Source organism: Pristiophorus japonicus, chromosome 4 (genome assembly GCF_044704955.1).
Source record: "Pristiophorus japonicus isolate sPriJap1 chromosome 4, sPriJap1.hap1, whole genome shotgun sequence".
NCBI lineage: Eukaryota > Metazoa > Chordata > Chondrichthyes > Pristiophoridae > Pristiophorus > Pristiophorus japonicus.
Window position 1 is genome coordinate 139,501,786 of NC_091980.1, and position 24,820 is coordinate 139,526,605.

General features: G+C 49.4%; 1 protein-coding gene across 1 annotated transcript; it reads right to left on the reverse strand.

Annotated features, from left to right (window-relative positions):
* Positions 1-1,131: 1,131 nt before the first annotated feature.
* On the reverse strand, positions 1,132-22,462 carry LOC139263076 (E3 ubiquitin/ISG15 ligase TRIM25-like). The gene is made up of 5 exons (XM_070878616.1): positions 21,902-22,462; positions 12,204-12,299; positions 10,543-10,773; positions 4,569-4,591; positions 1,132-1,324 (listed from the first exon to the last, which is right to left on the reverse strand). The coding sequence occupies exons 1-5, from the start codon at positions 22,460-22,462 to the stop codon at positions 1,177-1,179; spliced, it is 1,059 nt and encodes a 352-aa protein (XP_070734717.1). The 3' UTR covers positions 1,132-1,176.
* Positions 22,463-24,820: the final 2,358 nt, after the last annotated feature.

The window sequence follows — 24,820 nt, forward strand, 5'->3', positions numbered from 1 at the left end:
CCTAAATCTCTCTGAACACCGACATTTAATAGTTTCTCAGCATTAAAAAAGTATTCTGTTTTTCTATAACTCCTACCAAAGTGAATAATCTCACATTTCCGCACATTATACTCCATCTGCCACGATATTGCCCACTCACTTAACCTGTCTGTATCCCTTTACAGGCTCTTTGTTTCCTCCTCACAGCTTATTTTCCCACCTACCTTTGTATTGTCACTAAATTCAGATACATTGCACTTAGTCCTTTCATCTAAGTCATTAATATAGATTGTAAATAGCTGAGGCCCAAGCACTGATCCTTGCGGCACCCCACTAGTTACAGACTGTCAACTTGAAAATGACCCGTTTATCCCATTCTCTTTTTTGTGCATTAACCAATCCTCTATCCATGCAAATATATTGCCCCCAATCCCATGAGTCCTTATCTTGCATTGTAAACTTTTATGTGGCACTTTATTGAATGCGTTTTGGAAATCCAAATATATTACATCCTCTGGTTCCCCTTTATCCACCCTGCTAGTTACATCCTCAGAAAACTCTAATAAATTTATTTACGGCAATTTCCCTTTCATAAAACCACCTAATCATACTATAATTTTCTAAGTGCCCCATTAGCACTTCATTAATAATGGATTCCAGCATTTTCCCGACGACTGATGTCAGACTGACTGGCTTGTAATTCCTTGTTTTCTCTCTCCCTCCTTTCTTGAATAGAGGAGTTATATTTGTACCTTCCAATCTGCTGGGACCGTTCTAGGGAATTTTGAAAGATCACAACCAATGCATCCACTATCTTTGCAACCACCTCTTTTAGAACCCTTGGATATGGGCCATCAGTCCAGGGGATTTGTCTCTTTTAGTTCGATTAGTTTCTCAAGTACTTTTTCTCTACTGACATTAATTACTTTAAGTTCCTCACTCTTATTAGTCCCTTGGTTCCCCACTATTTGTGGTATGATTGGCATTGTGTAACTCCGCCCCTACCTGGCCCATGGTGGGTGAAACTCTGGCCCATTACAGTGAGGAATGTTTAAAGCAGGTGTCACTGGGGACTGAGGATTAATCTCAGGCTCCTGAAGCACAGACACAGGGAGCTGATATTAAAGTTCGGGATATTCCCAGCTGTCTGAACACAACTAACCCCACCTGCTCTCAGTCCCTTATATTGGAGAAAAGCTACACCATCATACTGATGATTCCCAATATGTCTAAGTGGTACTTTTCCCATCCATTCAGCCTCTCCTGGATAAGTTGCGATATATTGGGCAGGTTCAGGGTGAGCGCTGGAACATCTGGGTCTGTGACTCTCTGAGTCTCCGTCACTCTGGAATGAAAGAGGAGAGAATGTTTTTATTAGTGGGGACATTTCAGATCAGAAACCCAAAGGGGATCGAGTGATCAATGCAACAAGCTGCCCCGCTTCTAATGCTCGTACTGACACCCCGCAGCAACCCATCCTGAAAATGGCAGAATCCCGGGATTTGCCGTCTCCCTACATTCACACTGATCTCCACACGTGCAGTGGGATCCTGGTTTGCTGACACTTCAGCTCAGTTTGTGATTTTCAAAGCCGTCTGTGTTCAGTCCAGTTTCTCTGTACTGGAGCCTCATCTTTCCATTATTGATCATTATTATTATCCCGAGGGTCTCCAGTCTGTGCCCCGCTCTCTGCAGGAACACACTCACTACAATCATGTGAAGTGAGGAGAGGAGAAGGAACAGCCTCCCAGGGACCTGGGGTTGGTGGTATTCCCTCACAGATGTCTCGATTTTAACCCCGCGCTCCCCGACGGGTGGGACAGGGTAGGGGGTTAAAACATCGGGATCGAGTAACCCATCCCAATAATTGATAATCAAGGGGCTATTGGGAGAGGGGAGCTAAAAGCAATCACTATCACTAGAGAAAAAGTACTCGGCAAAATAATGGGACTAAAGGTGGACAGGCCCCCTAGACCTGATGGCCTGCATCCTCGGGTCTTGACAGAAGTGGCTGCAGAGATAGTGGCTGCATTGAATGTAATCTACCAAAATTCCCTGGATTCTGGAGAGGTACAATGGACGAGAAAAATGTAAATGTAACGCCCTTATTTAAAAAAGGAGGGAGACAGAAAACAGGCAACTACAGACCAGTTAGCCTAACATCTGTCATTGGGAAAATGCTGGAGTCCATTATCAAGGAAGTAGTAGCAGGACATTTAGAAAGTTAGAATACAGTCAAGCAGAGTCAGCATGGTTTTCTGAAAGGGAAATCATGTTTGAGAAATTTGCTGGAATTTGTTGAGGACGTGACGAGCAGGGTGGGTAAAGGGAAAGCAGTAGATGTGGTGTATTTGAATTTCTGGAAGACATTTGATCAGGTACCACATGAAAGGTTACTTCACAAGAGCCCATGGAGTTGGGGTAATCTATTAGCATGGATAGATATTGGCTAACTAACAGAAAAAAAGGAGTCGCGATAAATGGGTCATTTTAAGGCTGGCAAATTGTAACTGGTGGGGTGCCACAGGGATCAGTGCTGGGGCCTCAACTATTTACAATCTATATTAATGACTTGGATGAAAGGACAGAGTGTAATGTAGTCAAATTTGCTGATGATACAAAGATAGGTGGGAAAGCATATGGTATGGGGGACATAAAGAATCTGCATAGAGATATACATAGGCGAAGTGAGTGGGCAAAATTTGGCAGATGGAGTATGATGTGGGAAAATGTGAGGTTATCCACTTTGGTAGAAGTAAAAAAGCAAATTATTATTTAAATGGGAAGAGATTACAAAATGCTGAGAGACCGAGGGGTCCTTGTACATGAAACACAAAATGTTAGCATGTAGATACAGCAAGTAAATAGGAAGGCAAATGGAACATTGACCTTTATTGCAAGGGAGATGAAGTATAAAAGTAGGGAAGTCCTGCGACAACTGTACAGGGTGTTGGTGAGACCACACCTGGAGTACAGCGTACAGTTTTGGTCTCCTTATTTAAGGAGGGATATTCTTGCTTTGGAGGTCGTTCAGAGAAGGTTCACGAGTTAGATTCCTGAGATGAGAGGGTAGTCTTATGAAGAAAGGTTGAGCAGGTTGGGTCTATACTTATTGGAGTTTAGAAGAATGAGAGGGGATCTTACTGAAACATCTAAGATTCTGAGGGGGCTTGACAGGGTATATACGGAGAGGATGTTTCCCCTTATGAGGGAATCTAGAACTAGGGGGCATAGTTTCAGAATAAGGGGTCTCAAATTTAAACCGGAAATTAGGAGGAATTTCGTCTCCCAGAGGGTTGTGAATCTTTAGAAATCTCTACCTCAGAGAGCTGTGGAGGCTGGGTCACTGAATATATTTAAGGTGGAGATAAACAGGTTTTTGAAAGAGAAAGGAGGCAAGGGTTATGGGGAATGGGTAGAGAAGTAGAGTTGAGTCCAAGGTCAGATCAGCAATTAACTTATTGAATGGCGGAGCAGGCTCGAGGGGCCCAATGGCTTACTCCTGCTCCTAGTTCTTATGTTTTCATGACCCCAGCCCGACCCCGTTCCCAGCTATTCCAATTTTAACAAACACAAATCAGGCCATCGACGAGGCTCCTGCGAAGGGCAGGCGGGGCCTAATGAACAATGGAAAGTGTGAGCCTGAGGATATAATGGGGGCGGTGGGTGAAATGTGAGTATGGGTCAGGGGGAGGCCTGTGCTGTCGGCTCCCCGGCAGCAGATCCGAGACGGGAGGAGCCGACTGGCCAAGGTAAGTGCTAAAGATCTGCTCCTTTTAGCTTGTGGACCCAGAGGAGCAGGAGAGCCCCAGGTCTCACAAGGAAGCCTTTGGCCTCCCTCAGCTGCACCCGCCCTGGGGCCTCTCCCACCACCCCGGAGCCTCTGCTTCCCTCTGCACTGAGTGACGGGGAACGCCCCCACGGGTGTATCCCCAGCTGCGGCCTCCTGCCGCTTGTTTCGCTCCGTCCACCTGCCAGGTCGTCAATTACCGACAGGGTCTCCACGTCCCTGACCTTCCCAGGTTAATGGTATCCCCCGCACCCTCCCTACCTCCCCGGTAATATCGGAGTCAGAGTGTCCAGGGACACTGACATAACTGGGACATCTCAGCACCCACTCATTTCTCTGTTCGTGGATAGAATGAGCCAATCACAACACATTTTACTGTCACCCTGACACTGGGACCTGACCCTCTCCTCATTCTCCATGGACTGGTTGATAGAACAAGCCAATCACACAGCACTTACTGACCCAATGGAATAAAGCTGTCACTGACACACATGGAGCCTTTAGGAAGCCTCGGTTAGATACAGGTTACTGCAGTTTTCTCTCTCTCTCACTTCCTGTCTAACAGCTTCCTGAGAAGCTCGACACACCGATGGAACAGCCCATGTCACTGCCATTTCCCACAGGCTGCCTGAGCCAAGAACCCCTCAGGCCCCAGTTACACATCACTCAATATTCCCACCATTTTAAAGCTCCTTATCTGGGAAGGTTTCCAAGCCGTGATTCTACTTTCACTCTTCTCCCAGATACAGGTGAAGGTTTCCTATCAGCAGCAGGTACTGTGTGATGGAGAGGGACTTACCTGGAAAGGAGCTGCTTCGAGTTCTGTGAATAAAGAGAGGAGATCAAATCAGTCAACGAACAAACCAACATCCAACGGAAACAAACGGTGAATTTGGGATTGAGAGTAAAGAGTTCAGTGTGTAACAGTAGGTGGGGCCAGTCACAGGTTTCATGTATCTCACGTTACTGTATATAACTATATCTTACCATGCTATACATGACTGTAACTGGATATGACCTGTAACAATAAGCATACCTTACCACCAGGGGTGCACTTGCAGGAAACACTCCATACCTGTCCGACTGAGGTATATAAAGGGAGGTCTCAGGCAAGTGCGGCACTGGAGAGCTGGAATTAAAGGTGCAGGTCCTGAGTGACCTTGACTTCAGCATGTGTCTCGTGTAAGTCAGTACGTTAGCGTCAGGACTTAACAGTGGTGACGAGTTACGGGATCCCAGAATCCACAGAATGGCTACCAACAGCTCAGATGAGAAATACAATGCTGGAGACAATTGGGATAACTTTATAGAAAGGCTCCAGCAAAGCTTTGTGACCAAAGACTGGCTGGGCGACGATAAGGCAGACAAGAGAAGAGCCCATCTCTTGACCAGCTGTGGCTCGAAAACATACACTTTAATGAAAGACCTGCTGGCACCCAAGAAACCAGCAAGCAAGTCGTTTGAGGAGTTGAGCACGCTGGTGAGAGACCACCTGAAGCCAGCGAGCAGCCTACACATGGCCAAACACAGGTTCTACAACTACAGACGCTGTGTGGGCCAAAGCTTACCCGACTTCATGGCGGAACTTCGGAGGCTGGCTAGTTCATGTGAGTTCCCCGATGAACTAAGGAGAGAAGTACTGAGAGAATTTTTTATTGAAGGAATAGGCCACGCAGGCCTATTCCGAAAGCTTATAGAGACTAAGAACTTGACTTTAGTGGCAGCAGCACTGGTCGTACAGACGTTCTTGGCAGACGAAGAAGAAACGAGGCTGATCTATACTTTGGGTACGACAACCAACGAGGCATCGAAACAAGGGGTTCACATTGTGAAACAAACAGCTACCCCCACACACAGACAAAGGCAGGAGAGCAGGCCTCCAACAGCAGACAGTGGCGCCAGAAGCCATCAAAATCAAATGCCACATGAACGGCCGATCACACCTCATCAACCCACAATGTGAGCAATCAACAACAGATTGAGAGAAGCTCAAGGGAGATCAGCCAGACACAGCTCATCCTTCGGAAACAATGGAAACGGTCTGTGTTGGAGATGTGGGGGAAGGCACTCAACCAGGGTGTGTCGATTTCAGCATGCCATTTGCGGAAACTGCAACTATACAGGGCATCTGGCTCGCATGTGCAGAAAAACAGCAGCTCGGCTGGTATACAAATTGGAAGGGTCAGAAAGCGGACCAGAACAGTGCACGTGACGCCGAGGTACAGAGGGTTAACACGATCAATGTCCACTGTTCTTACACCAAGACGCCTCCAATTATGATGAGGGTTCTACTCAACGGGATACCCGTCAACATGGAACTGGATACGGGGGCCAGTCAATCCCTCATGAGCGTTCAACAATTTGAACAGCTGTGGCCGCACAAAAGCAACAGACCAAAACTCACAAAGACCAATACCAAACTAAGGACCTATACTAAAGAAATCGTCCCAGTCCTTGGCAGCGCCATGCTCTCAGTCACACACAAAGGGATGGTGCCCCGACTTTCCCTGTGGATTGTCTCCGGGGATCTCCCAGCCCTGTTGGGGAGAAGCTGGCTAGTAGAACTTAATTGGAAATGGGATGATGTTCACGCCATGTCGTCAGAGGAACGGACCTCCTGCTCAACAGTTCTAAGCCGTTTTGAACATCTCTTTCAGCCAGGTGTGGGCACCTTCAAAGGGGCTAAAGTTAGAATCTACATCACACAGAATGCCAGACCGGTCCATCACAAGGCTAGAGCTGTGCCTTATGTGATGAGGGAAAAGATTGAAAATGAACTGGACCGGCTTCTGCGGGAAGGCATAATTTCTCCCGTGGAATTCAGCGACTGGGCAAGCCCCATCGTCCCCGTCATGAAGCCTGATGGATCCGTGCGAATCTGTGGGGATTACAAGTCTACCATAAACAGAGTCTCCCTACAGGACCAATACCCGCTGCCCAGAGCGGAGGACCTATTTGCCACGTTGGCTGGAGGAAAACTTTTCTCAAAACTTGACCTCACATCTGCGTATATGACGCAAGAACTGACCGAAGAGTCTAAGCTACTCACCACCATCAACACACATCGAGGTCTTTTTGTGTACAATCGATGCCCATTCGCATCAGGTCGGCAGCTGCTATATTCCAGCGCAACATGGAGAGTCTGCTCAAGTCCATCCCGGGGACGGTCGTGTTTCAAGATGACATACTCATCATGGGCAGGAACACCGACTCTCACCTCCGCAATCTTGAGGAAGTACGAAGTCGATTGGATCAGGTAGGCCGAAGTGTTAAGAAATCCAAGTGTCTGTTTCTCATGCCTGAGGTTGAATTTTTGGGCAGAAGGATTGCCGCTGATGGAATCCGCCCAACCGAATCCAAAACCGAAGCGATTTGCCTGGCACCCAGGCCCCGGAATGTTTCGGAACTGCGCGCCTTTCTCAGGCTACTCAATCACTTTGGGAACTTTATGCAGAACTTGAGCATGCTGCTGGAGCCTCTCCACGTGCTACTCAGAAAGGGGTGTGATTGGTTTTGGGGGGACGCCCAAGAACGCGCCTTCAATAAGGCACGCAACATTCTATATTCCAAGAGTGTTTTAGCCTTTTTTGACCCAGGTAAAAAGTTAGTCCTTACGTGTAATGCGGGGTCGGGTGCATTTTACAGCACGTCAATGATGCGGGTAAATTGTAGCCCGTTGCTGATGCCTCCAGGTCACTTTCGCGGGCGGAGCGTGGGTACGTTATGGTTGAGAAGGAGGCGCTCGCATGCATATACGGTGTCAAAAAAATGCATCAATACCTTTTCGGGGCCAAGTTTGTGTTAGAAACTGACCACAAACCCCTCATGTCCCTACTATCCGAGTGCAAGGAAATCAACGCCAACGCCTCGGCACGCATTCAGTGATGGGCACGTATGCTGGCGGCTTATGACTACACGATAAGGCATAGACCAGGCACAGATAACTGTGCCGACGCGCTTAGCAGGCTACCCCTGGCAACCACAGAAGGGTCTGACGAACAGGACTGTGAGATGGTCATGACAATCAATGCCTTTGAATCCACAGGTTCGCCCATGACGGCTCGCCAAATCAGCGCCTGGATGACCAGCGACCCCACGTTATCTCTAGTTAAAAGATGCGTTTTAATCGGTGACTGGGCAGAGGCTCGCGATGCCTGCCCCGAGGAAGTCAAACCCTTCCATAGGCGCATGCATGAACTCTCACTTCAGGCAGACTGCCTGATATGGGGCAGCCGAGTAGTTATGCCCTTACGAAGCAGGGAGGCGTTTGTCTGGGAGCTCCATCGCGAGCACCCGGGGATCGTCCTTATGAAGGCCATAGCCAGATCCCACGGCCGGTGGCCTGGCATTGACGTGGACTTGGAGATCTGCGTCTGTCGGTGCACCATTTGTGCCCAACTCAGTAATGCCCCCAGTGAGGCCCCCCTAAGCCCCTGGCCCTGGCCCACCAAACCGTGGCCGCGGGTGCATGTAGACTATGCGGGCCCATTCATGGGCAAAATGTTCCTCGTAGTCGTTGATGCATTTTCAAAATGGATCGAGTGCATCATTTTGAACTCGAGCACCACCTCCACCACTATGGAGAGCCTTAGAACCATGTTTGCAATGCACCGCATTTCTGACATGTTGGTCAGTGATAATGGTCCGTGCTTCAACAGCACAGAATTTCACGATTTTATAGTTGACCACAGTATAAATCATGTTAAGACGGCACCTTTCAAGCCGGCCTCCAATGGCCAGGTGAAGCGAGCAGTGCAGATCATTAAACAAGGCATGCTCAGAATCCAAGGTCCCACGCTGCAGAGCCGCCTGTCGCGACTGCTGCTGGCATACAGATCTCGTCCGCATTCGTTGACTGGGGTTCCCGCTGCACAACTATTGATGAAACGAACCTTAAAGACCAGGCTCTCGTTAATCCTCCCAGACATACATGAAATTGTTGAGGCTAAGCGTCAAAAGCTAACTGAATACCATGACCGAAATTCGAGGGGGAGGTGGAATGAGATAGGGGATAAAGTGTTTGTGCTGAACTATGGCCGGGGTCCCAAATGGCTTGCAGGGACAGTAACAGACAAAGAGGGAAACAGGCTACTGGTTGGACAAATGGATAATGGCCAAACCTGCTGGAGGCATGTAGACTAAGTAAAAAGTAGATTCACTGATAACACTGAAGAGCCAGAGGCAGACTACAATGTGGAACTCACATCACACCTGGTGGACAGACAGGTGGAACAACCTGAGGAAAGGGCAGTCGCAACAGACAGCCCAGGTGAGATACCAGCAATCACACCGAACGAAACAGACAGCCCAGGCGAGATACCAGCAATCACACCGAACGAAAAACAGGCACCAAGGCAAACAACTGAACCACAACTAAGACGCTCCATGCGAGAGCGCAGACCACCTGAGAGACTGAATCTATAAAGGCAATTAGACCTTTGGGGAGGGTGATGTCATGTACCTCACATTACTGTATATAACTGTATCTTACCATGCTATACATGACTTAACTGGATATGACCTGTAACGATAAGCATACCTTATCACTAGGGGTGCACTTGCAGGAGACACTCCATACCTGTCCCACTGAGGTATATAAAGGGAGGTCTCAGGCAAGTGCGGCACTGGATAGCTGGAATTAAAGGTGCAGGTCCTGAGTGACCTTGACTTCAGCATGTGTCTCGTGTAAGTCTGTACATTAGAGTCAGGACTTTACAACAGGAATGGGGAATAATCTCACATTTCACTGCACTCCATCCTGGGGCAGCACCAACACTCCGAGGGCAGGGCTGAGAGGGCACCGACACTCCGAGGGCAGGGCTGAGGGGACACCAACACTCCGAGGGCAGGGCTGAGGGGGCACCGACACTCCGAGGGCAGGGCTGAGGGGGCACCGACACTCTGAGGGCCGGGCTGAGGGGGCACCAACACTCCGAAGGCAGGGCTGAGGGGGCACCAACACTCCGAGGGCAGGGCTGAGGGGGCACCAACACTCCGAGGGCAGGGCTGAGGGGACACCAACACTCCGAGGGCAGGGCTGAGGGGGCACCGACACTTCGAAGGCAGGGCTGAGGGGGCACCAACACTCCGAGGGCAGGACTGAGGGGGCACCGACACTCTGAGGGCAGGGCTGAGGGGGCACCAACACTCCGAAGGCAGGGCTGAGGGGGCACCAACACTCCGAGGGCAGGGCTGAGGGGGCACCAACACTCCGAGGGCAGGGCTGAGGGGGCATCGACACCCCGAGGGTAGGGCTGAGGGGGCACCAACACTCAGAGGGCAGGGCTGAGGGGGCAGCGACACTCCGAAGGCAGGGCTGAGGGGGCACCGATACTCCAAGGGCCGGGCTGAAGGGGCACCAACACTCAGAGGGCAGGGCTGAGGGGGCACCAACACTCCGAGGGCAGGGCTGAGGGGGCATCGACACTTCGAGGGTAGAGCTGAGGGGGCACCGACCGAGGGCAGGGCTGAGGGGACACCAACACTCAGAAGGATGGGCTGAGGGAGCACCAACACTCAGAGGGCAGGGCTGAGGAGGCACCGACACTCTGAGGGCAGGGCTGAGGGGACACCAACACTCAGAGGGCAGGGCTGAGTGGACACCAACACTCCGAGGGCAGAGCTGAGGGGACACCAACACCCCGAGGGCAGGGCTGAGGGGGCAGCACCAATGCTGGGCCCCACCAACAATCTTCAAACAATTCAGCCCTCACACCAGCCTCACAGAAAGGCCCCATTCCCCAGCCATGGCCCTGTTTATATTGAAGATGTACCTGAATAAAGGAGAGAGGGTCCCTCTGTAGCAGACTCTGGGTTTCTCCATCTATTAATGTAATCTGTTCTATCCTCTTGTTTAATGCTTCAGAACAGCCTCTAATCTGTGCGAGAGCTCGGAGCCCCTCCTCATCGATCAGTGTCAGTGCGTATTCTTCATCTTCTTCCAGCTGTCTCCTCCATTCAGAGAAGCTCTTCGATAGCTTTCCTTTCAGTTCCTTGATTCGTGTCTGAAACCCAAACCAACTCTCATTACAAACGGCCCTTCCACACAGTGTTACCCTGAGCACACGGCACTTTCCAGGGACGGGACAGTTTGTTTAGATCACCACTCGATCACCCGTTAAAGATAGACAAGCAGTGGGGGTGTCTACTGGCAGTGGGGGTGTCTACTGGGAGAGGAAACAGAGTTTAACCAGTGTTGCCTTGAGGTTAAATGTAAGAGCATTTTTTGTTTTTTACTCCTTCATAGCATGTGGGTGTCGCTGGCAAGGTCAGCATTTATTGCCCATCCCTAATTGCCCTTGAGAAGATGCTGGTGACCGCTTCTTGAACCGCTGCAGTCTGTGTGGTGAAGGTACAGCCACAGTGTTATTAGGGAGGGAGTTCCAACGATGATGAAGGAACGGCGACATATTTCCAAATCAGGATGATGTGTGACTTGGAGGGGAACTTGCAGGTGATGGTGCTCCCATGCGCTTGCTGCCCTTGTCCTACTAGGTGGTCACGGTCAGGGTTTGGGAGGTGCTGCTGAAGAAGCCTTGGTGAGTTCTTGCAGTGCATCTTGTAGATGGTACACACTGCAGCCATGGTGCATCAATGATGGAGGGAGTTAATGTTTGAGATGGTGGATGGGGTTCAGATTAAGCAGGCTGCTTTGTCCTCGATGGTGTCGAGCTTCTTGAGTGTTGTTGGAGCAGCACTCATCCAAGCAAGTGGAGAGTATTCCATCACACTCCTGACTTATGCCTTGTAGATGGTGGAAAGGCTTTGGGGAGTCTGGAGGTGAGCCACTTCCCACAGAATACCCAGCCTCTGACCCGCTCTTGCTGCCACAGTATTTATGTGGCTGGTCCAGTTAAGGTTCTGGTCAATGGTAACCCCCAGGATGTTGATGGTGGGAGACTCAGTGATGGTAATCTTGTTGAATATCAAGGAGCAGTGGTTAGACTCTCGCTTGTTGGAGATAGTCATTGCCTGACACTTGTGTGGTGCGAATGTTACTTGCCACTTATCAGCCCAAGCCTGAATGTTGTTCCGGTTTTGCTGCATGCGGGCATGAACTGCTCGAATATCTGAGGAATTGCGAATGGCCCTGAACACTGTGCAATCATCAGCGAACATAATTGAGGTATTTAAAATGATGGACGGATTATTGGACTCACTCATTGGGTGAGGTACTGGAGATGGATCGGGATGGTAGGACGAGCGGGCCTGTGTATAAAATCCATAGGCACAGGTACCTAAGTGATGCAATAATATTCCCTGGGAGGGGCAGGTAGAGTTAAGCAGGTCCCCTCACATCAAACACACGGGAACTCCGTGTAATCAATGACTCAGCCCCAACACAACCAGCCTGGTTTGGAAGCCTGTTTCTGATGTGTTCATTGACTCAGCGGGGAGACAAACCCTTTCTAAATCCAGCTCCACTTTTCCCGACCTTTATTTCAGCTTCTGATCTCCCCAAGTCTCGCTGTTTGCTGGAACAATTCTGCTGGACTCCCCGAAGCTTCTCGGTTTCTCTCTCCAATTCTTCCTGTAAAGGCAATTGGAAAGTGTTTAAAGTCACAACCTGCTTTTATATTGAGATTTTAATGTCGTAAAACATCCTAAAGTGCTTCACAGGAGCGTAATCAGACAAAAATTGACACCAAGCCAAAGGAGACTTTCGGACAGGTGACAAAATGTTGTTGAGGTAGGTTTTGATGATTGTCTTAACGGAGAGGTGGAGAGGTGAAATCCCACAGCTTCAGGCATAGAATGGGGTGTTGTCAAACTCTTTGCTTCTGAGGCCCCTCCCATATTATAAAAATTCCCCACCACCACCCATAACACAACACAAGTGTTTTCTCTGTGTAAAGATGCGTTGGTGGAAACTGAGTCCAATCTGGGAATTGTCCAAGTGCTGTATGTTTCTTATATCTTTAAATCGCAATAATATCAGTTTCAAATTATTCATAATAATCAAAGTGGCTCAGCAACTTTCATTGTGGCATCTTCGAGGTAATAACAAATTACTGTCATAATATTAACCCCGAATATTCCTAATTAATCTGCTCACAGAATAAAATTAGTGTGGAGACTGACCCAGAATCGGCGTCCTAAGCCCAGCAACAGCTAAAAACCCATGTAGTTGCAGAGACCGATTGGCCGGCCAGATCCCAGTGATCCTGTAACTAGTGATCAAAACCTAGGTGTCAATCCAGGGCTCTGTGCAATAACCTGGCAGAAACTGAAGAGTTTACCTTTCAGAATGGATTGGAGAGATTAATCAGCATCCTGCTGCAGATTTAGAATCACAATACAAGTGTTGCAGCTCAGTGAGAAGTCCTTGCATTACCACATATTCTGGGGCCGGTAATGACATGCGATTTCAGTCTGAGACTGAAAGTGGAGCAGACAGGCACACACAGAATGATCAACACAAGTGGACCAAAGGTACAAACACAATCGCAAATGCTAAGCTGGCCACAGGGAGAAATTGATATGGAAGAAGATTGATCTGACATTAAAAGCCTCAGGGGTGAGTCAAAAATAAACCATCGTGAAGAGAGCGATTGGATGAACAGCATTTAGCTGTCTGTCTATCAATTTAACAAACACACACACATGTATATTATTGTGTCTATAAGCACTCTAGTAATGACTCCACGAGGCAAGGTATTGTACTTGAACTGTGGTGACCTTAGTCCATTTATTACAGCTCCTGAGTGAGGATACAGCATGGTGAGCTCCCTTTTATACCTGGTTACCTGTTGTGTACAGGGGACCCCGAGGTCTCCACCAGTTGCACCCTCTGGTGGTACAAGCACAGTGTATACAGTGTGAAGGTACATCCAGTAGTCTTATGTAACTGTACATTGAATGTACAGGGAATATACTTACGTTATACATGCTCAACATCACTCTCCCCTAAGCCTTGTGCCACTGGCCTTTGCAGTATGTGCTCGGGCCTTAGACTTGAGTGCCCAAAACCCTTGCACCTTGTCTAAGCTTTGGCATGGCTCTCTCCCTGTTGACCCCCAAGTCCTTATTGCCACAACATTGGGAAATGGTCAGCAGTGGGCGGTTTGAGGTTGCAGTGGGGGTTGAGCGGGTTCTGGGTATGATCCATGTGTGTCCTTGGCTACATATATCCATTCGCCCCCCCCCCGCCCATACATAGACCACGTGTGTGGCTCAACACCTGCATGTACATACACGCACAGAAAAAAAGGAACAAAAAAAAGGCATGGGATTAATTACATCACTGTTTGGGTTCTGCAGTAGTGGAACAAGTATATTTTACAGGTAAGGTACATACGTGGTATCACAGTCTTGCCCCTGGGTTGTGTGGGTGCAGGTGGGTGAGGATGCTAGTTTCACAGTGACCGGACTGTGCCCAGGTTGTCTGATGGTGGTGCTGCGCGCCCTGCCAGCTGGGTGGGCTCCGATCGCTCACCTGGCTGAGTCTCGGGGCCTTTGCCGTTGCCTAGTGGTGGGCAGAGCCACAGGTGTGTGGCCTCCCTGTCCTCCGTTGAGGGCTGCTGTGTCTTTTTGCTGCCCTTCAGCGATAGTGGGAGCCTGGTCATCGCAGGTCCCGTTGGGAAAGCTGGAGGGTGCTAGCCTCTTGCTCCCGGTACTGGCCCCTGGTGGCCAGAGAGGTAGGGCCGATCAGGGGCAGGGTGCCAGTAATGGTGCCTTTGCTATCTGCTGATCGCTGGCCCTGCAGCTGGTATGCTCCCTCTGTGTGTAGCCACGCTCCCTGGGACATCACATTGGTCCCGGAGGTGCAGGCTACATGGTCGGGTTGCCCGCTGGACCTGGGTGCTTCCGACGTGAGGTTGCCCTTGGTTTTGTCGGCACGCTTGTAAATCCCGGCATCGCACATCATCACTTCATTTACTCTCGCAATACATTGGTTCCGACCACAATCGCCCGACTTATCATGGTTAGTTACATTTACAAACTTGAATTTGTCAATTACATCTCTTACATATGTGTCACCGGCATCGCTGTATGAAGAGTGGAACTGTCCCTTTAATTGTGATGGGTTGCCGGTCTCCTTTAAGAGGGCCTTGCAATCTTTACCTCAATCCGGTTTGCTGCTCGGCATCACGTGTTGCTCCATCAACGCTGCCCCTCGTGGTCTAGCCGCCGCCATCTTTACTTCAGGTGATCCTTTTCTCCCCAGGTTCTGCCATGGAAGCAGGAAAATTGCTTTCTGCGCCGATTTTCTACCTCCGGAGTCCTGCCACTGGAGCCTGGAAGGTGAGGTTGGGTCGTTGTGGCTGGATCATCTCGCTGTTAGGTTGAGCGGTCTGGGTCGTCTCCATGCAGTCGGGTTGAGTGGCTGGTTTTTCAGGTGCTGTGCTGATCCAACTTCGGGGCCGCGGAGGACGTCGATCGTTGGAGGTTGGAGGTTTTCCCAGCTCCAACGGATCTTTTTCATCCATATTCTTCCTAACAGCGTTGGACCATCACGAGCAATGATCCACAAAGGTAACTTGTGTATTGTGCCGTCATGGGACACCTGGACATCCACGCTGCCAACGACTGGGATGGTGTCGTTTGTATAGGTGATCTTCACTTGGATCGGGATCATTTTAGGTCGTTCGACTGGATTGTCCCAGAGTTTCTCAAAGGCCGCCTGATTCATCAGTGACTAGCTCGCCCCTGTGTCCACCTCCATCGTGACTGGAACACCGTTGATTTCGACTTCCATTTTCAACAGGGAACTCTCGGTGGTGCAGGTAAACACTCCATACACCTCATCTTGGGGCTGAGCTGCCTCATGGACTCTCTCTTCATCGTCGCTGGAGTCCAGATGATCAGCCAACTTTTCATCGACTCGGTGAGTACGATTTCTCTTGCACATTCGCTAGAGGTGGCCCTTCGTGTTACAGCCTTTGCATGTATAGTCTTTATAGCAGCACTGGTGGGCCCTGTGGTTTCCTCCACAGTGCCAGCATGGGGTTAGCCGATTGGCCCCATGTGGCGGACTCAGGGTTGCGGGACTCGGGGTTCTGTTCTTTCTTCCTTGAGAGAAACTGCTTGCAGCAACCCTGCCTCTAAAAGGCGCCAGTTGGTTAACAGTACTTGCCGGGTTAGAGTCCTGGGGGTGAGACATCCGCTTGGAATCGCAGGCCGAGATCATGAACGCCTGGCTCATGTTAATTGCCTTCTGCAGGGTGACCGTGGTGTCCGCAGAGAGCAGCTTGTGGAGAAAGCCCTCGTGGCCCATTCCAAGAACGAAGATGTCCCACAGTGCTTCGGTGAGGTGCTCGCCAAAATCACACGGTGCAGTCAATCGTCTGAGGTCTGCAGCATAGTTTGCGATTTCTTGGCCTTCAGGCTGCCGGTGGGTGTAGAACCGGTGTCTGGCTGTGAGGATGTTCTTTTTAATTTTGAGTTGTTCCTGTATCATCGTTACTGATACATTCACAATAAAGGATGAAACTGAGTACTGTGTACAATAAGCAAGCGTGACCTTAGCTGCTTGAATAAGACTCCACAGTGCAGGTAGCTTGTGGGTAGCCTGCTTATATACTGTACTCCCAAGGGATGTTGGGACACCTTGGGACTCCAACAGGTAGGCCCTCTGGTGGTATGTAATACAGGTTACAAGGGGTTAAATACATAACATCACTCCCCGTGAAGTCAATAGTACACTTATTTACAAGGTGAGCCGATCTGGGGCATTACGCTCCCTTGTCGATCGTCTCGGTACAAATGCGGGTGTGGGTGAGTTGGTTAGTTCTTCACTGGGCTGCTGGGGATGGTGAGTTCGGCTTCGTGGTCAACCATGATGTCAGTTCCACTTGTGTGTGTGTTGGAGGGTCAAAGTTGGTGGTGTTTTCATCGGGTTGTTTGTAGCTGTTGGTGAACCACAATTTGATTTGGTCCAAATGTTTTCTGTACGCTGAAACACCCTACTCCCCTCTTTGGTTATGACCGTGCCAGCGAGCCATTTGGGACCATGTCCATAACTGAGTACAAACACAAGATCATTGACCTTAAAATCGCGTGACAAAATTTGGCGGTCATGGTACACACTTTGTTGATGCCGCTTGCCCTCGACGTGATCATGGAGATCAGGGCGGCCTTTTCATGAGCAGCTCGCCTGGGGGAACCCCGGTGAGTGAGTGGGGTCTGGTGCGGTAGCTGAGCAGCACTCGGGACAGCCGGGTCTGCAGGGAGCTTTCCGACACACGTTTCAGGCTTTGCTTGATGGTCTGAACTGCAGGTTCAGCCTGGCTGTTGGATGCGGGCTTGAACGGGGCAGATGTGACATGCTTGATCCCATTGCGGGTCATGAATTCCTTGAATTCAGCACTGGTGAAACACGGCCCATTGTTGCTGACTAGGACATCAGGCAGGCCGTGCATGGCAAATATGGCTCATAGGCTTTCAATAGTGGCCATGGACGTGCTTACAGACATTATTGCACATTCAATCCATTTTGAGTAAGCGTCCAGGACAACCAAAAACATTTTGGCTAGAAATGGGCCCGCATCGTCCACGTGGATCCTTGACCACAGTTTGGATGGCCACGACCACAAACTTAGCAGTGCCTCTCTGGGTGCATTAGTCAGCTGAGAGCAAGTGTTGCATTGGCGCACACATGACTCTAAATCTGAGTCGATGCCAGGCCACCATACATGGGATCTGGCTATGGCTTTCATCATTACAATGCCTGGGTGGGTGCTGTGCAGTTCACATATGAACGTATCTCTGCCTTTCTTGGGCAAGACCTCGCAATTGCCCCACAACAGACAATCCGCCTGCAGGGACATTTCATCTTTGAGCCTGTGGAATGGCTTAATCACCTTCTGCATCTCCGCCGGGACACAGTTTTTTTACCAAGGACAGTAAAGGATCCTGGCTGGTCCAGATCCTGATCTGGCAGGCCGTAATGGGGGACTTTTTGTTTTCGAATGCATCCACTACCATGAGCAAGTCCACTGGCTGTGCCATTTCCACCCCGGTGGTGGGCAATGGCAGCCGACTGGGAGCATCTGCGCAGTTCTCTGTGCCCGGTCTGTGGCGGATTACATAGTTGTATGCCGACAGTGTGAGCGCCCATCTTTGGATGCGGGCAGAGGCATTGGTGTTAATCCCTTTGCTCTCAGAGAACAGCGATGTGAGCGGCTTATGTTCAGTTTCAAGCTCAAACTTGAGGCCAAATAAGTACTGGTGCATTTTCTTTATCCCGTAAACGCATGCCAGAGCCTCTTTTTCAATCATGCTGTAGGCCTTTCGACTTTGGACAAACTCCTGGACGCATAAGCGACTGGTTGTAAAATCCCCGCTTCATTAGCCTGTTGTCACACACACCCGACCCCGTATGACGACGCATCGCAAGCTAGCACTATTCTTTTACAAGGGTTATACAGGACAAGCAGTTTGTTTGAACACAACAGATTTCTGGCTTTCTTGAAGGCAGCCTCTTGTGAATTCCCCCATACCCAGTCGTCTCCCATGCGCAGCATGTAGGGGTTCTAGCAGGGTGCTTAACCCAGGTAGGAAATTACTGAAATAGTTAAGGAGTCCCAGGAATGACCGTAGCTCCGTCACATTCTGTGGTCTCGGCGCGTTCTTGATGGCCTCCGTCTTGGCATCGGTGGGTCTGATGCTGTCTGCTGCGATGCTTCTTCCCAAGAACTTGACCTCCTGCACCAGGAAAGCACACTTCGAGCGTTTCAACCTGAGCCCCACGTGATCCAACCGACTAAGGACCTCATCCAGATTCTTCAAATGGTGTCCCGACCTGTAACCAGTATGTCATCCTGGAAAACCACAGTGCGAGGAACTGACTTTAGCAGGCTCTCCATGTTTCGTTGGAAGATTGCCGCGGCCGACCGAATCCCGAACGGGCATCTGTTATAGATGAACAGACCTTTGTGCGTGTTGATGCAGGTGAAGCCTTTCGAAGACTCCTCCAGCTCTTACGTCATGTAGGCCGAGGTCAGGTCCAGTTTGGTGAACGTCTTCCCTCCAGCCAGGGTCGCAAATAGGTCGTCTGCCTTGGGTAGCGGGTACTGGTCCTGTAGTGAAAAATGGTTAATTGTTACTTTATAGACCCCACAAATTCTGACCGTGCCGTCCTCTTTAAGTACCGGGACAAACGGACTAGCCCACTTGTTGAATTCCACCGGCGCGATGATGCCTTCTCGCTGCAGCCTGTCCAGCTCAATTTCCACTTTCTCACGCATCATATACGGTACCGCCTGTGCCTTGTGGTGGATGGGTCGTGTACCGGGAACCAAATGGATCTGAACTTTCGCCTCCGAGAAGCTTCCAATGCCAGGCTCAAACAACGCTGGAAATCTGCTCAGAACCTGGGAACATGAGGCGTCGTCGACAGACGAAAGCGCTTGGATGTCGTCCCAGTTCCAGCGGATTTTACCCAGCCAGCTTCTGCCAAATATTGTGGGGTCATTGCCTGGCACAATCCACAGCGGGAGTTCGTGTACTGCTCCATCATAGAGGACTTTGACATCTCCTTGGTGTAAGTCCTTAGTTTGGTGTGAATGGGCCTGAGCTTGGGCCTGTGTGCCTTTTTGCCCCACAGCCTGTCGAAGGCCTTTTTACTCATTATGGACTGACTCGCACCCATGTCCAGTTCCATCAATACTGGAATTCCTTTCAGTTCAACTTTCAACATTATTGGTGGACATTTTGTGGTGAATGTGTGCACCCCGTACACTTCTGCTTCCTCAGTACGAGACTCCAATTTCCCTGTATGGGTTTCCAATTCAGCCTGATCCACAGTGGATCAATCTTCCTCTGCAACGTGGTGGTTTGCAGGGCTTGCAGGGTTTGCAGCTTCCCTGCACATTCGCTGGAGGTGTCCCATTGTTCTGCAACCGTTGCACGCATAGTGCTTGAAGCGGTATTGATGGGGCCGATGATCACCTGCACAGTGCCAACAAGGTGTTAACTGCCTCGCATTAACGATTGATGGCGAACTCTGGGTCATCTGAGGTCGGGCAGCAGCAGCCGGCGTGTACCTTCTGCCATGTATATTCCTGCTTGAAAACGACGTTACTTTTTGCACAGTACTCTGCGAAATCTGTTTGTTGTCGCTGGTGGACATAAATGCCTGGGCTATCGTTATGGCTTTACTTAGATTCGGAGTTTCAACAGTCAACAGTTTGCGAAGGATTGCCTCATGGCCAATGCCCAGTACAAAAAGACTCTAAGCATTTGTTCTATGAATCCCTCAAATTCGCAATGTCCTGCAAGGTGCCTTAGTTCGGCGACATGGCCCTCCAACCGTTGACGTGTCGAACCGATATCTCGCCATCAAAACACTTTCCTTAGGATTTAGGTGCTCCCAGACCAGCGTACCCAATTCTTCATAGGATTTAGCTATTGGTTTTGCCGGAGCTAGGAGATTCTTCATGAGGCCATAGGTTGTTGCCCCACAGACAGTTAGGAGAATCGCCCTTCCTTTGGCAGCGTTCTCGTCTCATTCCAGCTTGTTGGCACAAAGTATTGGTCGAGTCTCTCTATGAAGGCCTCCCAATCATCCCCTTCTGAGAAGTTCTCCAGGATACCAACTGTTCTTTGCATTTTTACGTGGTTGTTCGTTTCCTCGTCGCCAATTGATACGTTCACAATAAAGGATGAAACTGAGTACTGTGTACAATGAGCAAGTGTGACCTTAGCTCCTTTAATAAGACTCCAGAGTGCAGGTACCTCATGGGTGGCCTGCTTATATACTGTGCTCCCAAGGGGGAAATTGTTGCTCCTATATTTAATATCAGCATGTTGATGCCTTCTGACAAATTCATGCCTCTTTTTATTTCATTTTACATTTACCGATTCTGATCCCACTGCCAGGTCCTTTCAGGGCTGGATGTTGAGCAAGCAGCGTGATCAATCAGAGGCAGTGGAGGGGTTGAGAGAGGCTTTGGTGAGGTAGAGCTGGGTGTCTCACTGTATATGTGGAACCTGACGTTGTGATTTTTGGATGATGTCGCCAAGGGACATCATGTAGATGAGAAATAGGAAGGGGACAAGTGAAGATCCATGGGGGACTCCAGAGGTAATGGTGCGGGAGTGGGAAGAGAAGCCATTGTAGCAGATCCTTTGGCTATGACTGGATCGGTAAGGGTGGAACCAGGTGAGGGCAGTCCCACTCAGCTGGACAACAGAGGATAGGCATTGGAGGAGGATGGTGTGACACCGTGTCAAAGGCTGCAGAGAGGTGGAGAAGGATGAGGAGGGATAGTGCACCAGGGTCATCATCACAGAGGATGTCATTTGGAACTTTTTAGTCGGGCTGTTTAAGAGCTGTGACAGAGGCGGAAACCAGATGGGAGAGGGTCAAACATGGAGTTACTGGAATGATGGGCACGGATTTGGGAGGCGACAACACGTACAACAACTTTGGCGAGGAAAGGGATGCTATGATGGGACGGTAGTTTGCAAGGGCCGAGGGGGTCAAGGTGAGATTTTTTTGAGGAGGGAGTGATGACAGCAGATTTGAAAGGGAGTGAACAGTCCCTGAGGAGAGAGAACCATTTACAATATCAGTGAGCGGGAGGGGGGGGTGGTGGGGCGGGGGCAGCAAGGGAGGGTGGGTATCCTGCCTGCCATCTCTCTCGCACGTCAATCTCTCCCTTACCATAGCTCCCCCCACGGCAATCTCTCTCCTCCTCAATCTCTCCCTCATCATCTTTCTCCCTCCTCAATCTCTCCTTCACCATCTCTCTCCCCAACAATCTCTCTCCTCCCTCAATTTCTCCCACCACCAATCTCTCTCCCAGCAATCTCTCACCCCCAACAATCTATGTCCCCCTCAGTCCCTCTCCCAGCAATCTGTCCCCATCAATCTCTCCCCCAGTAATCTCGCCCTCCCCCCACAATCTCTCCACCGTGCTCTGATCACCGTTTTCCACCCCCTCTCCCTCCAACCCACAGAGCCCTGATTTTTGATTGACCAGGACCGCACCCAGCATTCCCCAGCTCCTGCCTTGTCCCGCAGGATTTCCTGCCTGCCAGAGCTCAGCTTCACAATATGGTTGACTGCCGGATGGTAAACAGAGTGAAATAATTCCAATAAGGTCCTGCCATTAAATTTGGCTGGACATCAGCATTCCAGGTAACTTCTAGGTTTCTGTATTTAATATCAGGAATTGTGTCACTCACCTTAATTGCAGCTTGTGCCTGATCCAGACTCAGCAGTGTATGCGATTTATGTTTCCCTATTATTATACAGGAACCACACACACACTCTGCATCATCTTTACAGAAGAACTCAAGGACTTTCTTATGGTCAGGACACTGTCTGTCTGTAAGGTCAGTCACAGGCTTGATTAGGGTGTGTCCATTTAAAGCCTTGTTCAGCAGATGTCGTTTTATGTGAATGGAACAAAAGGAAGAAAAACAAATAAGACACGTCTTCACAGCTGGGGATTGATTGTCAATGCAGTAATCGCACATGACATGGGCTGAATCAGCAGAAAGCTGTGACTTGTCGTATTTTTCCACGATATTACACAGCGTGAAGTTTCTCTCCAGACTGGGCTTGGGGTTAAATTTCCGACGACATTGAGGACACTCAAACCCTCCTGGGCCTGCTGTCTGGGTCCAAACTCCCTCAATACATTTCATACAGAAACTGTGCAGACAGGGTAATGCCACAGGATCCTGGTACATGTGGAGACACACAGCACAGGTTAATTCAGCCTCTAAAGCTCCGAGCTCCATTGCTACAGCTCCTGAAGCAAATTCACACAGTGCCGGAGAGAGTGAGGAACCAGAGCAGGAAGTGAAGTTCTTATAAATACTCAGTGCAGTAAATGACAATGTTAGGTTCACTTTGATGACTTACTTTGGCTGAAGACCAACACTTCAGGCCTGCAGTCACAGTTCACAACAATAATCAGAAAAATAAGATTGTAGTTCTACAATCTGGAGGCAGAATACAGCAAGCTGGGCTCAGTAAACACAGACCCAAAACTGATCAGCTCAGACCAGACCCAAAATAGACTAACAAGCAAATTAAAACTAGTATAAAAAGGAAAAATAAACGTTACAAACCCTGCAGAGAGGAAGGGGGAGGAGTTCTCCGGGTGGAATAGAAAAATATACAAAAAGGTTAAAGGTTCATCAGAGGGGCAAAAAGAGATGGAAAAAGCAAAACAGCAGAGGCTCCAAGTCTCAATAAACTCAACACCAAACATGTCCAACCAACGCAGAAATGTAGCAACAAAGACAGAATAATGTTTGACCATTAATCCAAAACAGGAGAATCAAGTCAGAGGAAATCAGAATCAAACTACAGGGCTCTGGTCAGTCCTACCTCGAGTACTGTGTCCAGTTCTGCTCAGACCCACCCTGAGTACTGTGTCCACTTCTGGTCAGTCCCACCTCGAGTACTGTGTCCAGTTCTGGTCAGTCCCACCTCGAGTACTGTGTAGGATTGCAAAATTCATGGAAACCTCTCAGTGTTTGGACTCATTGAAAACAAAATTCAATTTGGGACTATCAAACAGAAAGTTTGGGATCCTAAAATGCTTATGGAAGAAATCTACGCATTTTAACCAAGTTTGTGATTTTTAAAAGGTGAATGTTGGGTCTGCAAGAGAAGGGGTGGAGTCAATCTCCAAAAGACCAGTTTGGACATTGGAGCTAATCAAATTGTCTGGGAACTGTTTACCACCGAAATCTGCCCCGAGAAGACATTTACGTTTTAACAATCGACCATGGAAGAAACATTATCCACCCACCCAGAGGACCCAAATGTCACATACATATTCCAACACCTTTTCAACAGGCAGAGAAATATCTGGCTCAGGCCAGACTTCCGGAAGCAACAAAAAGCAGTGCTATCACAATGGACAAGAGCTCATCAACTCAGAAAAGTCTATCAATGCCAGATTAAAACTTAATCAAGTTTCAGTTAGCTGGGCAGCAAAACTGAAACAAAAGAAACGTTAGATTTGGTGCGAAGATTAAACAGGCTCTCCGAGTATAATTAAGGGCCTATCGTACCAAGAGAGCTATCTCCATTCTGACCATCACAGAAATAACTTTTCTGACCAAGCACTTCGGAGCAACAAGATCGAGAGCACACGGCAAGAAAACGCAGGAAGAAACATCGCGACATCGGAGAAAAGAACTCACCACAACTGGCTTCAATACGCAGCAGAGGTCTTCTGCACGTCCGGGGTACGGCAAGGCAAACCGGCTATAACCAAAGAACCCCGAAACAGCGAAACAGCCCTAACGGTCAAAGGAAGGATCTGGTGAGCATTATCCCTGCTGCCCGAGAATCTAACTTAGCTAGAGAGTAAGTGGGAGGTGGGAGGTATTTCTGTTGTGTTTATTACCTGTAACAAAGTATTCCCCTTTGTTTAGAACCTTTTGTAACATTTTACAGTTTTACTGGAGTATATTTGTATTATTTGATTTCTTGAATAAAATCCATACCTTCTTTGTATAAAACAGTTGTCTGCTGCACTTTATCACACCCTGATTAATAAAATCAGGGAGTGGGAGCGACTCGCAACCGCTCTGGTCAGGGAAGGCAAACTGATCCCGCACACCACCCCCTATAACTGTGTCCAGTTCTGGTCAGACCACCTCGAGCAGTGTGTCCAGTTCAGGTCAGTCCCACCTCGAGTAATGTGTCCAGTTCTGGTTAGTCCCAACTTGAGTACTGTGTCCAGTTCTGGTCAGTCCCACCTCGAGTACTGTGTCCAGTTCTGGTCAGACCCACGTCGAGTACTGTGTCCAGTTCTGGTCAGTCCCACCTCAAGTACTGTGTCCAGTTCTGGTCAGTCCACCTCGAGTACTGTGTCCAGTTCTGGTCAGTCCCACCTCGAGTAATGTGTCCAGTTCTGGTCAGTCCCAACTTGAGTACTGTGTCCAGTTCTGGTCAGTCCCACCTCGAGTACTGTGTCCAGTTCTGGTCAGACCCACCTCGAGTACTGTGTCCAGTTCTGGTCAGTCCCACCTCAAGTACTGTGTCCAGTTCTGGTCAGTCCCACCTCAAGTACTGTGTCCAGTTCTGGTCAGTCCCACCTCGAGTACTGTGTCCAATTCTCAACAGAATCCAATCTC